The following is a 15,338-nucleotide window of genomic DNA, read 5'->3' as shown; positions in this document are numbered from 1 at the left end:
TAGAGGTTGTATAGAGAGTGTGCACGCACACAAGCACACACACACACACACACACACACACACACAATTAGCATAATGCTATAAAGAGTGTGACGCACACATTTCTCTCTCAAACTTCCTGTTTGTGGTTGGACCATCCCCCCCTCCTGATTATCGGACTCGTTGACCAATGAGAAGGCAGAGCCTCTACAAGTTGACACTCGCTCAGTTCATCCATATTGAGAAAATAGAATATGTTGATATGAAAACAAGGTCATGTTTTCATTGGACAGGGACTCACACACACACACACACACACACACACACACACACACACTCACAGACACACACACAGGAGGCTGGCATGTGGTCTGTGTGCATCTTCAGCAAAAAGGAAACGAGTGTACACACACACACCCTGACACTCCTCTTCCTGGAAATCAGTCAGACGGTTAGAAGCCCCGCCCCCTGTGCTTCCTACAGCCAATCGCAGGCCTGTCTGGTCGTTTCCTCCCCTTCAGTTCAAACTGGTTTAGTTTTTGAGGAAGTTGGAACTCAGTCAGTCAGTCAGTCCGAGGCTCTCAGAGGTGAAATGGCTCAGTCAGGAGCTCAGCTGGACCCAGAAACCTTCACTTGTTGCCTCTGTCTGGATCTTCTCAACGATCCAGTGACTCCTACCTGTGGACACAGCTACTGCAGGGAGTGTCTCCAACAACACTGGGATACAGAGGAGGAGAGGAGAGTCTACAGCTGCCCTCAGTGTAGGAGGACCTTCACACCAAGACCTGTCCTGGAGAGGAGCACCATGTTAGCAGCTTTAGTGGAGACCCTGGAGAAGACTGGACTCCAAGCTGCTCCTGCTGATCACTGCTATGCTGGAGCTGAAGATGTGGCCTGTGATGTCTGCACTGGGAGGAAGCTGAAGGCCCTCAAGTCCTGTCTGGTCTGTCGGGCCTCCTACTGTGACTCTCACCTCCAACCTCATCTCCAGTCTTCTACATTTAAGAAGCACAAGCTGGTGGAACCCAGCCAGCAGCTCCAGGAGAACATCTGCCATCGTCATGATGAGGTGATGAAGATGTTCTGCCGCACTGATCAGCAGATCATCTGTTATCTCTGCTCTGTGGAGGAACATCAAGGTCACCACATTGTGTCAGCAGCAGCAGAGAGGACTGAGAGGCGAAGAGAGCTGGAGGAGACCAGGCAGAAGATCCAGCAGAAGGTCCAGCAAAGAGAGGAGGACCTGAGGGTGCTTCAGAAGCAGGTGAAGTCCACCGACAGCTCTGCGGATAAAGCAGTGAAGGACAGCGACTATGTCTTCACCCAGATGATCCGTGTGCTGGAGAAAAGACGCTCTGAGGTGCAGCAGCAGGTCAGATCCACACAGGAAGCAGAAGTGCGTCGAGTTAAAGAGCTTCAGAAGAAGCTGGAGCAGGAGATCACTGAGCTGAAGAGGAGAGACACTGAGCTGAGGAAGATCTCAAAAACACTGGACCACAGCCAGTTTCTCCACAGGTTCTCCTCACTGCCAGCACTCAGTTCTCCAGACTCCTCCAGCCTGGAGATCCGTCCTCTGAGATACTTTGAGGACGTGGCAGCAGCTGTGACCAAGCTGAGAGATGAAATAAAGAAAGTTCTGATGGAGACTCAAACAAACATCTCATGGACAGTGAGCAACGTTGATGTTCTACTGCCAGAACCAGAAACCAGGCAGAGAGAGGACTTCCTCAGATATTCACCTCAAATCACTCTGGATCAAAACACAGTGAACAAACATCTGTTATTATCTGAGGAGAACAGAAAAGTGACATTCATGAGGAAAGTTCTGTCTTATTGTGATCATCCAGACAGATTCACTGACAGGAGGCAGGTCCTGAGTAGAGAGAGTCTGACTGGACGATGTTACTGGGAGGTGGAGTGGAGAGGGATGGTTAGGGTAGCAGTGGCCTACAGGAACATAAGCAGAGCAGGAGGGTCAGAGGAATGTGGATTTGGATACAATGACAAATCCTGGAGTTTATATTGTTCCCCAGGTGGATATGGGTTTGGTCACAACAGCATCAGGACTGATGTCTCAGGTCCTCGGTCCTCCAGAGTGGGAGTGTACCTGGACCACAGAGCAGGTCTTCTGTCCTTCTACAGCGTATCTGGAACCATGAAGCTCCTCCACAGAGTCCAGACCTCCTTCACTCAGCCGCTACATGTTGGACTTGCTGCTAGTTTAAATTCTTCAGCTGAGTTGATGAAAGTGTGACTGAAGTCGGCTGAGAGACTCTGAGCTGAATTCTCACCTTTGATTCTTCATCTGTCTTCATCTTTGTTGCTGAGTGTCTCCGGCTGTCAGTCAAACATTGTGGGCGGGGCCTGGACGCCACTTCCTGTTTGTGCTCCTGGTGACTGTTGTCCACCTGATGTTTGTCTCCACGGCTGCTGGATGTTTGTGCCACGTTGTTTCTCTCCCTCTGCAGCCGATTCATCCCACAGATTAATAATGTGTCATTAGTCCACATTACAACTTTATTACTGTGGAAACACAGCTGAGATCTGTTTAGACTCCTTTCCTGACCTTTGACCTTTCATGAACTGATCCATCTGATGAACCTTCTGACTGATGATCCATTTGTCAAGAATCCGATTAATGGATGTAAGTCTTCTGAGAGAATTTTTCTTTTTTGATTCTGTTTGTTGGGCTCAATGTGACAATAGTGATTCAATAACTCATGAAATATTCCATCAGTCTATATTCCACAACAATGTCAAGTGAATGATCAAATCTGTTGTTTCCTGAATGTAATTTTTGTGCGGCCCTCAACAAAGGCAAGAAGAGATTCATGTGTTTTGTACGAGTCCTTTTATATAACAGTCAAACCTTATGGTGCTGTATAGTTGTGAGTGACACAACTTTAGTAAAGTGTTTTTGTGGCAGAGCAACATTTAATTGTTGTGGTTAATAAACAAAAAATACAAAGTCTCATTCAAAGTTTAAACAGTTTGTTTTGCATTTACTTCCACTATTGAGTAATGAATCACTTTCAGTTCCTCTGTTCAACACTGTAAGTAACGTCTGAGCACCTCCTCCTCCCTTCACAGTGAAAACTGATCAGTAATATGGTCGCAGCATTACATCAACATTATTTTTGCACTGCAGGAGCAGCTTTGGTTTTGTGAATTTTAAGAGCTTGAATTAATTATAACCGATCTTGTAAATTAAATGGCACAATTTGAATTTAAATGTGTTTGAGTGATGAATTTTAGATGAGCTTTAAACTTGTATTTTATTTTTGACTAAAATGCACCAATTATGATTATTAATTAGTACAAGTTGAATAATATTTTTTTTAGTTTGTAATAAAAAACATTATAATATAAAAATAGGAAACGTGGACCTACTGACAGCTACACCACCTATTGTGTTTTCACCTTATTATCTCTTCAAGATAAGAGAAGTTTGTCACAGAAATCTAAATTGCATTGTAAATAGCATCACCTCTGTCAATCCAGATGTCAGTAATTGCAATATCTGGTTCAACCAGTAGACATTTCCAGCCTCGAGATGGAGCTCAAAACAACACACCCATAGAATGAGGCTATTTGGAGGGAAATATGAGATAATGCACAAGTGCATTTCCTTTGTATAGAACTGCAGATTCTTAATCAGCACACAGTGTTTTACTGAATCTACGTTGGCAAATATAAATTCAATGAAGGGAATACCACCATGCTCATGCTGACAGATTATCTGAGATAGACTGATGGCTTTAGGTTTAATGTGTCTTAAGTTCAAGACTTACACACACACATGGTAGGCTGGCATGCCGTGTGTGTGTGTGTGTGTGTGTGTGTGTGTGTGTGTGTGTGTGTGTGTGTGTGCGTGTGTGTGTCTTCAGCAAAAAGGAAACGAGTGCACACACGCACACACACACACACATCCTGACACTCCTCTTGCCAAAATGAGTCAGGAGGTTAGAAGCCCCGCCCCCTGTGCTCCCTGCAGCCAATCACAGCCCTGTCTGGTTGTTTCCTCCCCTTCAATTCAAACTAGTTTTGTTTCTGAGGAAGTAGGAACTCAGTCAGTCAGTCAGTCAGAGGCTCACAGAGGTGAAATGGCTCAGTCAGCAGCTCAGCTGGACCCAGAAACCTTCTCTTGTTGCCTCTGTCTGGATCTTCTCAAGGATCCAGTGACCACTTCCTGTGGACACAGCTACTGCAGGAAGTGCCTCCAACATCACTGGGATGCAGAGGAGGAGAGGAGAGTCTACAGCTGCCCTCAGTGTAGGAGGACCTTCACACCAAGGCCTGTCCTGGAGAGAAGCACCATGTTAGCAGCTCTAGTGGAGACCCTGCAGAAGACTGGACTCCAAGCTGCTCCTGCTGATCACGGCTATGCTGGAGCTGAAGATGTGGCCTGTGATGTCTGCACTGGGAGGAAGCTGAAGGCCCTCAAGTCCTGTCTGGTCTGTCAGGCCTCCTACTGTGACTCTCACCTCCAACCTCATCTCCAGTCTTCTACATTTAAGAGACACAAGCTGGTGGAACCCAGCCAGCAGCTCCAGGAGAACATCTGCCCTTGTCATGATGAGGTGATGAAGATGTTCTGCCGCACTGATCAGAAGATCATCTGTTATCTCTGCTCTGTGGAGGAACATCAAGGTCACCACATTGTGTCAGCAGCAGCGGAGAGGACTGAGAGGCAAAGAGAGCTGGAGGAGACCAGGCAGAAGATCCAGCAGAAGGTCCAGCAAAGAGAGGAGGACCTGAGGGTGCTTCAGAAGGAGGTGAAGACCATCGAAAGCTCTGCAGATAAAGCAGTGAAGGACAGCGAGGATGTCTTCACCCAGATGATCCGTGTGCTGGAGAAAAGACGCTCTGAGGTGCAGCAGCAGGTCAGATCCACACAGGAAGCAGAAGTGCGTCGAGTCAAAGAGCTTCAGAAGAAGCTGGAGCAGGAGATGACTGGCCTGAAGAGGAGAGACGCTGAGCTGGAGAAGATCTCACACACAGTGGACCACAGCCAGTTTCTTCACAGGTTCTCCTCACTGCCAGCACTCAGTCCGTCTACTGACTCCTCCAGCCTGGAGATCCGTCCTCTGAGATACTTTGAGGACGTGGCAGCAGCTGTGACCAAGCTGAGAGATGAACTACAGCAAGTTCTGATGGAGACTCAAACAAACATCTCATGGACAGTGAGCAACTTTCATGTTCTACTGCCAGAACTAGAACCCAGGACCCGAGAGGACTTCCTCAGATATTCACTTCAAATCACTCTGGATCCAAACACAGCACACAAACGTCTGATATTATCTGAGGAGAACAGAGAAGTGACAGACATGGATCAAGTTCAGTCTTATCGTGATCATCCAGACAGATTCACTCACTGGTGGCAGCAGGTCCTGAGCAGAGAGAGTCTGACTGGACGATGTTACTGGGAGGTGGAGTGGAGAGGGAGGGTTAGGGTAGCAGTGGCCTACAGGGACATCTGCAGAGCAGGATGGTCAGAGGAATGTGCATTTGGATGCAATGACAAATCCTGGAGTTTCTATTGGTCCTCAGGTGGATATAAGTTTCGTCACAACAGCATCAGGACTGTTGTCTCAGGTCCTCGGTCCTCCAGAGTGGGAGTGTACCTGGACCACAGAGCAGGTCTTCTGTCCTTCTACAGCGTCTCTGGAACCATGAAGCTCCTCCACAGAGTCCAGACCTCCTTCACTCAGCCACTACATGTTGGACTTGGTATTCATCCAGGTTCTTCAGCTGAGTTGATGAAAGTGTGACTGAAGTCATCTGAGAGACTCTGAGCTGAATTCTCACCTTCGATTCTTCTTCTGTCTCCATGTTTTTTGCCGAGTGTCTCCGGCTGTCAGTCAAACATGGTGGGTGGGGCCTGGACGCCACTTCCTGTTTGTGCTCTTGCTGACTGTTGTCCACCTGATGTTTGTCTCCACGGCTGCTGGATGTTTGTGCCACGTTGTTTCTCTCCCTCTGCAGCCGATTCATCCCACAGATTAATAATGTGTCATTAGTCCACATTACAACTTTATTACTGTGGAAACACAGCTGAGGTCTGTTTAGACTCCTTTCCTGACCTTTGACCTTTCAAGAACTGATCCATCTGATGAACCTTCTGACTGATGATCTGTTTGTCAAGAATCCGATTAATGGATGTACATTTTCTGAGAGAATTTTTCTTTTTTGATTCTGTTTGTTGGGCTCAATGTGACAATAGTGATTCAATAACTCATGAAATATTCCATCAGTCTATATTCCACAACAATGTCAAGTGAATGATCAAGTCTGTTGTTTCCTTAATGGAATTTTTGTGCGGCCCTCAATAAAGTTAAGAAGAGATTCAGGTGTTTCGTACGATTCCTTTTATATAACAGTCAAACCTTATGGTGCTGTATAGTTGTGAGTGACACAACTTTAGTAAAGTTGTTTTGTAGCACAGCAACATTTAATTGCTGTGGTTGATAAACAAAAAATGTAATTCTTATTCAAAGTTTAAACAGTTTGTTTTGCATTTACTTCCACTATTGAGTAATGAATCACTTTCAGTTCCTCTATTCAACACTGTAAGTAACGTCTGAGCACCTCCTCCTCCCTTCACAGTGAAAACTGATCAGCCATATGGTCGCAGCATTATATAAATATTAATTTGCACTGCAGGAGCAGCTTTGGTTTTGTTTATTTTAAGAGCTTGAATTAATTATAACCGATCTTGTTAATTAAATGGCACAATTTGAATTTAAATGTGTTTGAGTGATGAATTTTAGATGAGCTTTAAACTTGTGATTTATTTTTGATTAAAAGACACCAATTTTCATTATTAATTAGTATAAGTTGAATAATGTTTTTTTTAGTTTGTAATAAAAAAAATTATAATATAAAAATAGGAAACGTGGACCTACTGACAGCTACACCACCTATCGTGTTTTCACTTTTTTATCTCTTCAAGATCAGTTTGTCACAAAAAATCTAAATTGCATTGGAAAAAGCATCGCCTCTGTCAATCCAGATGTGTCAGTAATTGCAATATCTGGTTCAGCCAGGAGAGATGCATTTCCTGCCACTAGATGGAGCTCACAACGACACACCCATAGAATGAGGCTATTTGGAGGGAAATATGAGATAAGTCACGAGTGCATTTGCTTTGTATAGAACTGCAGATTCTTAATCAGCACACAGTGTTTTACTGAATGTACGCTGGCAAATATAAATTCAATGAAGTGCATACCACCATGCTCATGCTGACAGATTATCTGAGATAGACTGATGGCTTTAGGTTTAATGTGTCTTAAGTTCAAGACCTACACACACACATAGCAGGCTGGCATGCCGTGTGTGTGTGTGTGTGTGTGTGTGTGTGTGTGTGTGTGTGTCTTCAGCAAAAAGGAAACGAGTGCACACACGCACACACACTCAAATCCTGACACTCCTCTTCCCGAAAAGAGTCAGGAGGTTAGAAGCCCCGCCCCCTGTGCTCCCTAGAGCCAATCACAGCCCTGTCTGGTTGTTTCCTCCCCTTCAATTCAAACTAGTTTTGTTTCTGAGGAAGTAGGAACTCAGTCAGTCAGACAGTCAGATGCTCTCAGAGGTGAAATGGCTCAGTCAGCAGCTCAGCTGGACCCAAAAACCTTCTCTTGTTGCCTCTGTCTGCATCTTCTCAAGGATCCAGTGACCACTTCCTGTGGACACAGCTACTGCAGGAGGTGTCTCCAACATCACTGGGATGCAGAGGAGGAGAGGAGAGTCTACAGCTGCCCTCAGTGTAGGAGGACCTTCACACCAAGGCCTGTCCTGGAGAGGAGCACCATGTTAGCAGCTCTAGTGGAGACCCTGGAGAAGACTGGACTCCAAGCTGCTCTTGCTGATCACTGCTATGCTGGAGCTGAAGATGTGGCCTGTGATGTCTGCACTGGGAGGAAGCTGAAGGCCCTCAAGTCCTGTCTGGTCTGTCGGGCCTCCTACTGTAACTCTCACCTCCAACCTCATCTCCAGTCTTCTACATTTAAGAGACACAAGCTGGTGGAACCCAGCCAGCAGCTCCAGGAGAACATCTGCCCTCGTCATGATGAGGTGATGAAGATCTTCTGCCGGACTGATCAGAAGATCATCTGTTATCTCTGCTCTGTGGAGGAACATCAAGGTCACCACATTGTTTCAGCAGCAGCAGAGAGGACTGAGAGGCAAAGAGAGCTGGAGGAGACCAGGCAGAAGATCCAGCAGAAGGTCCAGCAAAGAGAGGAGGACCTGAGGGTGCTTCAGAAGGAGGTGAAGTCCATCGAAAGCTCTGCAGATAAAGCAGTGAAGGACAGCGAGGATGTCTTCACCCAGATGATCCGTCTGCTGGAGAAAAGACGCTCTGAGGTGCAGCAGCAGCTCAGATCCACACAGGAAGCAGAAGTGCGTCGAGTCAAAGAGCTTCAGAAGAAGCTGGAGCAGGAGATGACTGACCTGAAGAGGAGAGACGCTGAGCTGGAGAAGATCTCAAAAACACTGGACCACAGCCAGTTTCTCCACAGGTTCTCCTCACTGCCAGCACTCAGTTCTCCAGACTCCTCCAGCCTGGAGATCCGTCCTCTGAGATACTTTGAGGACGTGGCAGCAGCTGTGACCAAGCTGAGAGATGAAATACAGCAAGTTCTGATGGAGACTCAGACAAACATCTCATGGACAGTGAACAACGTTGATGTTCTACTGCCAGAACCAGAACCAAGGAGCAGAGAGGACTTCCTCAGATATTCACTTCAAATCACTCTGGATCCAAACACAGCACACAAACAACTGTTATTATCTGAGGAGTACAGAAAAGTGACAGACATGAAGGAAGTTCAGTCTTATTGTGATCATCCGGACAGATTCACTTACAGGCTGCAGGTCCTGAGTAGAGAAGGTCTGACTGGACGATGTTACTGGGAGGTGGAGTGGAGAGGATACTTGGTTGGTGTAGCAGTGGCCTACAGGAAAATCAGCAGAGCAGGAGGGTCAGAGGAAAGTGCATTTGGATACAATGACAAATCCTGGAGTTTATATTGTTCCTCAGGTAGATATGACTTTTATCAAAACAGCATCAACACTGATGTCTCAGGTCCTCAGTCCTCCAGACATGGAGTGTACCTGGACCACAGAGCAGGTCTTCTGTCCTTCTACAGCGTCTCTGGAACCATGAAGCTCCTCCACAGAGTCCAGACCTCCTTCACTCAGCCGCTACATGTTGGACTTGCTGTTTATCCAAGTTCTTCTGCTGAGTTGATGAAAGTGTGACTGAAGTCGTCAGAGAGACTCTGAACTGAATTTTCACCTTTGATTATTCTTCTTCATGTTTGTTGACCAGTGTCTCCGGCTGTCAGTCAAACATTGTGGGCGGGGCCTGGACGCCAATTCCTGTTTGTGCTCCTGGTGACTGTTGTCCACCTGATTTTTGTCTCCACGGCTGCTGGAAGTTTGTGCCACGTTGTTTCTCTTCCTCTGCAGCTGATTCATCCCACAGATTAATAATGTGTCATTAGTCCACATTACAACTTTATTACTGTGGAAACACAGCTGAGATCGGTTTAGACTCCTTTCCTGACCTTTGACCTTTCATGAACTGATCCATCTGATGAACCTTCTGACTGATGATCTGTTTGTCAAGAATCAGCTTCAATGATGAAACTTTTCTGAGAGAATTTTTGTTTTTTTATTCTGTTTGTTGGGCTCAATGTGACAATAGTGAATCAATAACTCATGAAATATGCCATCAGTCTATATTCCACAACAATGTCAAGTGAATGATCAACTTTTGAATTGAATCAATAAAGCAACAAGACAATCCAGATGACAGTGGCAGTGTTTCCTTGCAGTGAACTGGTGGCAGTCAATGAGCCGATGTGACTGATGTCAGGCTGCAGAACCAGGTGGTCACCAGAGGGGGGAGTCAGAGAGTCAGCAGGAAGTCAGTCCAAGGTCAAAGGTCAACCAGCACTTAGCAAAGTAGCTTCATCTGCTGCTTAGCGACAAGGAAACAGACACACACACACACAAACACGAGTTTTTAACATAATGAATACAGTACGAGTACTTGCATTTCAGTACTCGCCGATCGTGATACAGAGTACTTAATAGTGCCATTACACATTAATAGTGCCATTACACATATACATATACATATATATATATATATATATATATATATATATATATATATATATATATACATATATATATATATACATATATATATATATGTATATATTTCTCGGCAAATACATGGTCGGCCAGAGCACAATAATTTAAAATAAAAAGACATTTGAAACTAACTTTTTTGCATGACAGCAGTGGTCTATTATGAAGGAACAACTGTGAATACGCAGTTGTACAATTCAGGCAGTCGATTCGCTGTTTTTTCCCACAAAATTGGACTGAGTCAGTGTCAGTGGTGAACCAACGTGAACTTCACTTCCACAAGTGTCTGTGATTGTCTCCAGGGTCTCCACTAAAGCTGCTAACATGGTGCTCCTCTCCAGGACAGGCCTTGGTGTGAAGGTCCTCCTACACTGAGGGCAGCTATAGACTCTCCTCTCCTCCTCTGCTTTTTCTGGGTCCAGCTGAGCTTTTGACTGAGCCATTTCACCTCTGAGAGACCACTGACTGACTGACTGACTGACTGAGTTCCAACTTCCTCAGAAACGACACCAGTTTGACTTGAAGGGGAGGAAACGACCAGACAGGGCTGTGATTGGCTTCAGGGAGCACAGGGGCCGGGGCTTCTAACGTCCTGACCAATTCTGGGAAGACGAGTGTCAGGGTGTGTGTGTGTGTGTGTGTGTGTGTGTGTGTGTGTGTGTGTGTGTGTGTGTGTGTGTGTGTGTTTGCCCTACTAAATGCCATGGCTGCCCCCCCAACAAGATGGAAAAAAAAAAAGGTTTTATTTTTTTTCACAATACCAAACTAACTCAATATGATCCACCCCAAACAAAAATAAACAAAAAAGAAAAGAAAAACTCAGATCGCTCCGACACTCCCTCTGCAAGGTTGCAATCTGGCTGGTTCGCGGAAGAGGTGGACCACCCCTCCCTCGATGATTGACACATGAATGACGCCTATTGACTGTGAAGTCCCTCCTTTTCAGTAGTTGGCGCTATTTACCATATAGAGTTATAATCCACATCTATTAGAAGTGTAAGAAGAATCGCCACAGAAGAAGAGGTTGTTTTAACTGTGAGCGGTAATATCTGCAGTCCACGACCTCATTCTGAAGTAAGTTTCCCGGTGGTGTCCTATTGAGTCACTGTTTAAAATCAGTGTTGTGTTCAGATAGGAGATGGTTTTTGTTAGACGCCACGGCTATCAAGCTAGAGTTAACATTAAATTACATCTCATGGCGGTAAAAACGTAAAGTTATCACCCAGCGCATGCAGCAGTGTTTCAATCAGCAGCCAGTGCAGTGCGCCAGTGTCTGGCAAACACACAAACACGAGCACATTGACAAGTTGCAGTCTCATGGCGTCTACAGATGACCAGTGTTCGCTTCCAACAGCCGCTCCACATTCATGTCTTTAAGCCTTAATACAAACATATCACTATATCAACAGTTCTGCCCATAACGATGGGCGGAACTGTTATATTTCGTTATATTTCATATAAGCGGACAGAGCATGAAACGGCTAGCTTGCTAACTCTCTGCTAGTATTATCTCTCTAAAATCATTGGAGAAACACGGCAATATAACCAGCAACACAAATTAAATGCAGACATTTTAAAATAAAGAATTAAATAAAATAAAAAATATCTGCATTTAAATATCTGCATTTAATTTGTGTTGCTGTTTATATTGACGTGTTTCTCCAATGATTTTAGAGAGATAATATAGCAGACAGTTAGCGAGCTAGCCGTTTCATGCTCTGTCGGCTTATATGAAATATAACAGTTCTTTGTTATGGGCAGAACTGTTGATACAGCGATATGTTTGTTTTAAGGCTTAAAAAGTGACACCGCTACAGTGTCAAAAGTGTTGCTGTTGCATTTTTCTCTTCTTTGTGGCATCTTAGTTCTGGCGTAATGTTCTGAACAACAGGCTAGAGCTAAAAACACTTTGAAGACAAACTAGTGGAGCGCTTTCAAAGAAAACTTCAGGAGTTGAGGCTTTGATAATATTATGCAATTGTAAATGATGCTAAGGAGTAACAAGACTGGCCTATTTTTCATAGGGTTAAGAATGAAAAGACAGGGCGAGAGAAGCTATATGACTTTTTAAAAAAAAAAGAAAAGAAAAAAGAAAAAAAAAAGAAAAGCAAGTCAGAAAAAGACAAGGCGGACACAGAGACAGAGCTCCCATCCTGGTTCTCGTCAGGAGAGACAATGTGAGCCACAAAACAGCTCATCAACCAAGTCAGAGCAAAGACAGAGGCAGTCAATATCACATTTCAGTCATTTTAAGTTAAATTTGAGATATTTTGAAGTGTTGGTAACGGATAATGTGTGTTTTTGTTTGTTTTTTTTATTTGTGGTTGCATTTTTATTTTGATGACGCTGATATTTTTGTACAATGTAGTTTCATCGAAAGAGGAAGAGGCCTGTGAATCTGACGAGGATGATGGTGCACCAGACGAGCCAGACCATGAGCCAGCTGTGTCCAGCACTGCCTTTGCTTGTCCAAGAGGACCGAGTGGTAGGTCTACTTACCTGAAACTTACTAGTTAGCTGCAGTTGTCATCAAGTAATCTTCTGGATGCCTAAACTGTGTTTCCAAGACCATTTTATCTCATCTTCTGTGTATTTGTACAACATTTAGAGACTCAGATTGCAATTTATTGGTCGAGAAACAAATTCATAGTCTGTGGACCGCCTGAAATAGCCTAAAATAAACAAGTTAGCCGAATGTCAGTTAAAAATTAACCAAAGCAAAGTTGCAACAAATCAGTGTCTTTGAAGCCCCACAGTGTTGCTCTTTATTGAAATGACTGTGAAATGAGATGCATTTATTTTGTTACTTACTTATTATTAATATCATTTTTTCAAGTTCACCAGGCTGGATTAAAAAAGTGTAAAGGGCCGCATGTGGCCCCCAGGCCATAGTTTGCCAATGGCTGATCTAGAATCATCTTTATTGACGACGACCTTTGACAAGTCATGACCTTTGCCCTCGTCTAATGACCAATTTTGATCTTTTTATCTACATATATATTTGGCGTCGAGATCGTCTTTCTGTCTTTATCCGTCTTTATTCACTGTGCAATTATTTCAAGGTCCGCTGTGTAAATTCTGGCCTCATTGATGAGTTTTTATATTGGTAAAAGCTGAATCTACTGCCTGGTTCACGTCTAGAGACCCAAACTTCTCTAAAACGCAGCTTTTATTTCATCGAGCCCCAAACTTCCTCCAATCGTCAGCTGTTTCTCACTTACTCCAAAGGTTCTTTCTTCCCTTTTCAGCTGCGTATTTGACCAACCTGCTGCTTGTAATCTGCGGAAGAGGATTTCCTCTTTCGGCTCGTTTGTCTTCAGTCTTTCTCAGCTGTCTTCAAGTTCATGTTTAAATTCAGTGCTACCAGGAGCAGCGGCGCAGTTGTCACGAGCCTAGATTAGAGCGCCCCCCCCCTCTAGCGACTGTAGGTAATAATGTCCACTCATTGGTCATGTTGGTCAGTGTGTGAATTAACATTTAAGAACATGTGGAATTCTATGTCTAAATATATATATAAATCAAACCTGAGTATGAGTCACATGACCACCCAAACTATGAAATGCTTTACAAAAAGGCATGGGCAAACTACGGCCAGGGGGCCACATGTGGCCCGTTACGCTTTTTAATCCGGTCCTCCAAACTTGAAACGATATCACACACATACCACAGTGATGATGATGATGATGATGATGATGATGATGATTTTCTGAAGAATAAAATAACTCCAAATTACAGTTGAACTAAGTTCATCATGTCCTCTTGTTTCCAATTATATTCCAGTATTATTTTTTTTATTACATATATTATCCGGATGTGCTCATCCAGATACTACTAGTACTAGTACTACTACTACTACTACTATTACTATAGCAGTAGTTGCGCTGATCTTTTCACCACGCAGGAGCACAACCTGACCACATGGGGGCAACATAGCGTCGTAAAAAAGAACAACAACAGAACTGCGTTCTGTTCAAAACTTTTGATCTTTTAATAAAAATATCGAATCTTTTGATGGAATGTTACGCGTGATTATTCCTCCCTGCTAGTTAAACCCTCGAGTTCAGGAGAAGGATCCAATGTTTCAGAAAACATGTAACTCGATCGTTTTCAACGACTGACGGCGGCAGAATAGACGCCGAAGCCGTCAGTGGACCGCTGCCTCGGCTGATCGCAGGTCAGTCAGACACGCCAGGCCATGCCTCGGTGTGGTCTGCAGGGGTCGCTGGTGAGCTGTGGCTGGATGACGAGGATCTCTCCCAGGTGACGGACAGAGCGCATAAGGCCCGTGTGTGATTTCACGTGCATACATTTCAAATATATACACATCAGTTTAAATAAATAAATAAAAAATTCTTACTTCATTAAATGAAGATTCGTGTCTCAGAGGAAAAAAATAAAAATAAAATTGCATTATACTGACAAAACCTATTTTTTTTTAGCTGCCCATAAAACGATGACACTATGACATGGCTTGTCAATTCAATCGATCAATCAATCAATCAATCAACTGATTTCATCATTAGGCTGGAAGAGCTGAGCTGAACGCTGAAGCTGCTGTTTTCATTTTTGTTTTTTCCTTGTTTTTCTCCTTTTTTTGGGTTTTAATGCAGTAGCGCTCTCTCTCTTTCACACACGCACACTCACACACTCACTCACACACACACACACACACACACAGCTCGTCAGTGTGAAGAACATTTGGAGGGCTTCACTTCATCCCGCACCAAAAGATCCCACCTGTGGCTCAGCTCGCACCGGGTGTGTGTGAGTGTGTGTGTTTTCTCACCCTCCTCGACCAAATGATCTTCATTTAACCTTTAATTAGTTTCCACTCACTCCACGCCCCACCAGAGGCCTCCTCTCCTCTCCTCCACTCCCCCTCTCCTCTCCTCCCCTGTCCTCCTCTCCTCTCCTCCCCTGTCCTCCTCACCTCTCCTCCACTCCTCCTCTCCTCTCCTCCCCTGTCCTCTCCTCTCCTCCCCTGTCCTCTCCTCCTCTCCACTGGGCTCTGGGCTCTTTCATGTGGCTGTGTTTACTCAGAGGCTTAAAGCTGCAGCTGATAGAGACGTTCTCACCTATGTGCGCTCATTTAGCATTCCTAATTGATTTGGCTGGCAGGGGGGTGTGGGGGGTGCGCGGGGGGGGGGGGGGGTCGGTGGTGGTGGTGGTATTAGCACCTCTAAAGTGTGAGGCATCAA

General features: G+C 44.6%; 3 protein-coding genes across 3 annotated transcripts; all 3 read left to right on the top strand.

The window, feature by feature from the left end:
• The first annotated feature begins 559 nt into the window (after window positions 1–559).
• Window positions 560–2,966, top strand: LOC142900774 (tripartite motif-containing protein 16-like). The gene has a single exon (XM_076045291.1). The coding sequence runs from the start codon at window positions 572–574 to the stop codon at window positions 2,231–2,233; it is 1,662 nt and encodes a 553-aa protein (XP_075901406.1). The 5' UTR covers window positions 560–571; the 3' UTR covers window positions 2,234–2,966.
• Window positions 2,967–3,743: 777 nt separating this feature from the next.
• LOC142900771 (tripartite motif-containing protein 16-like) lies at window positions 3,744–6,482 on the top strand. Its single transcript, XM_076045286.1, has one exon. The coding sequence runs from the start codon at window positions 3,792–3,794 to the stop codon at window positions 5,748–5,750; it is 1,959 nt and encodes a 652-aa protein (XP_075901401.1). The 5' UTR covers window positions 3,744–3,791; the 3' UTR covers window positions 5,751–6,482.
• A 1,043-nt stretch (window positions 6,483–7,525) lies between these two features.
• LOC142900772 (tripartite motif-containing protein 16-like) lies at window positions 7,526–9,791 on the top strand. Its single transcript, XM_076045287.1, has one exon. The coding sequence runs from the start codon at window positions 7,576–7,578 to the stop codon at window positions 9,238–9,240; it is 1,665 nt and encodes a 554-aa protein (XP_075901402.1). The 5' UTR covers window positions 7,526–7,575; the 3' UTR covers window positions 9,241–9,791.
• Window positions 9,792–15,338: the final 5,547 nt, after the last annotated feature.

This window comes from Nelusetta ayraudi, unplaced genomic scaffold (assembly GCF_046127955.1).
Source record: "Nelusetta ayraudi isolate G7.1 ecotype Tasmania unplaced genomic scaffold, CSIRO-AGI_Nayr_v1 ptg000084l, whole genome shotgun sequence".
NCBI classification, from domain to species: domain Eukaryota; kingdom Metazoa; phylum Chordata; class Actinopteri; order Tetraodontiformes; family Monacanthidae; genus Nelusetta; species Nelusetta ayraudi.
Note: the sequence above shows the minus strand (reverse complement) of the source record. Positions and strands in the feature narration are given on the sequence as shown.

Coding starts and splice junctions, on each gene's coding strand:
- LOC142900774 (XM_076045291.1), top strand. CDS start 572: ATGGCTCAGTCAGGAGCTCAGCTGGACCCAGAAACCTTCACTTGTTGC.
- LOC142900771 (XM_076045286.1), top strand. CDS start 3,792: ATGCCGTGTGTGTGTGTGTGTGTGTGTGTGTGTGTGTGTGTGTGTGTG.
- LOC142900772 (XM_076045287.1), top strand. CDS start 7,576: ATGGCTCAGTCAGCAGCTCAGCTGGACCCAAAAACCTTCTCTTGTTGC.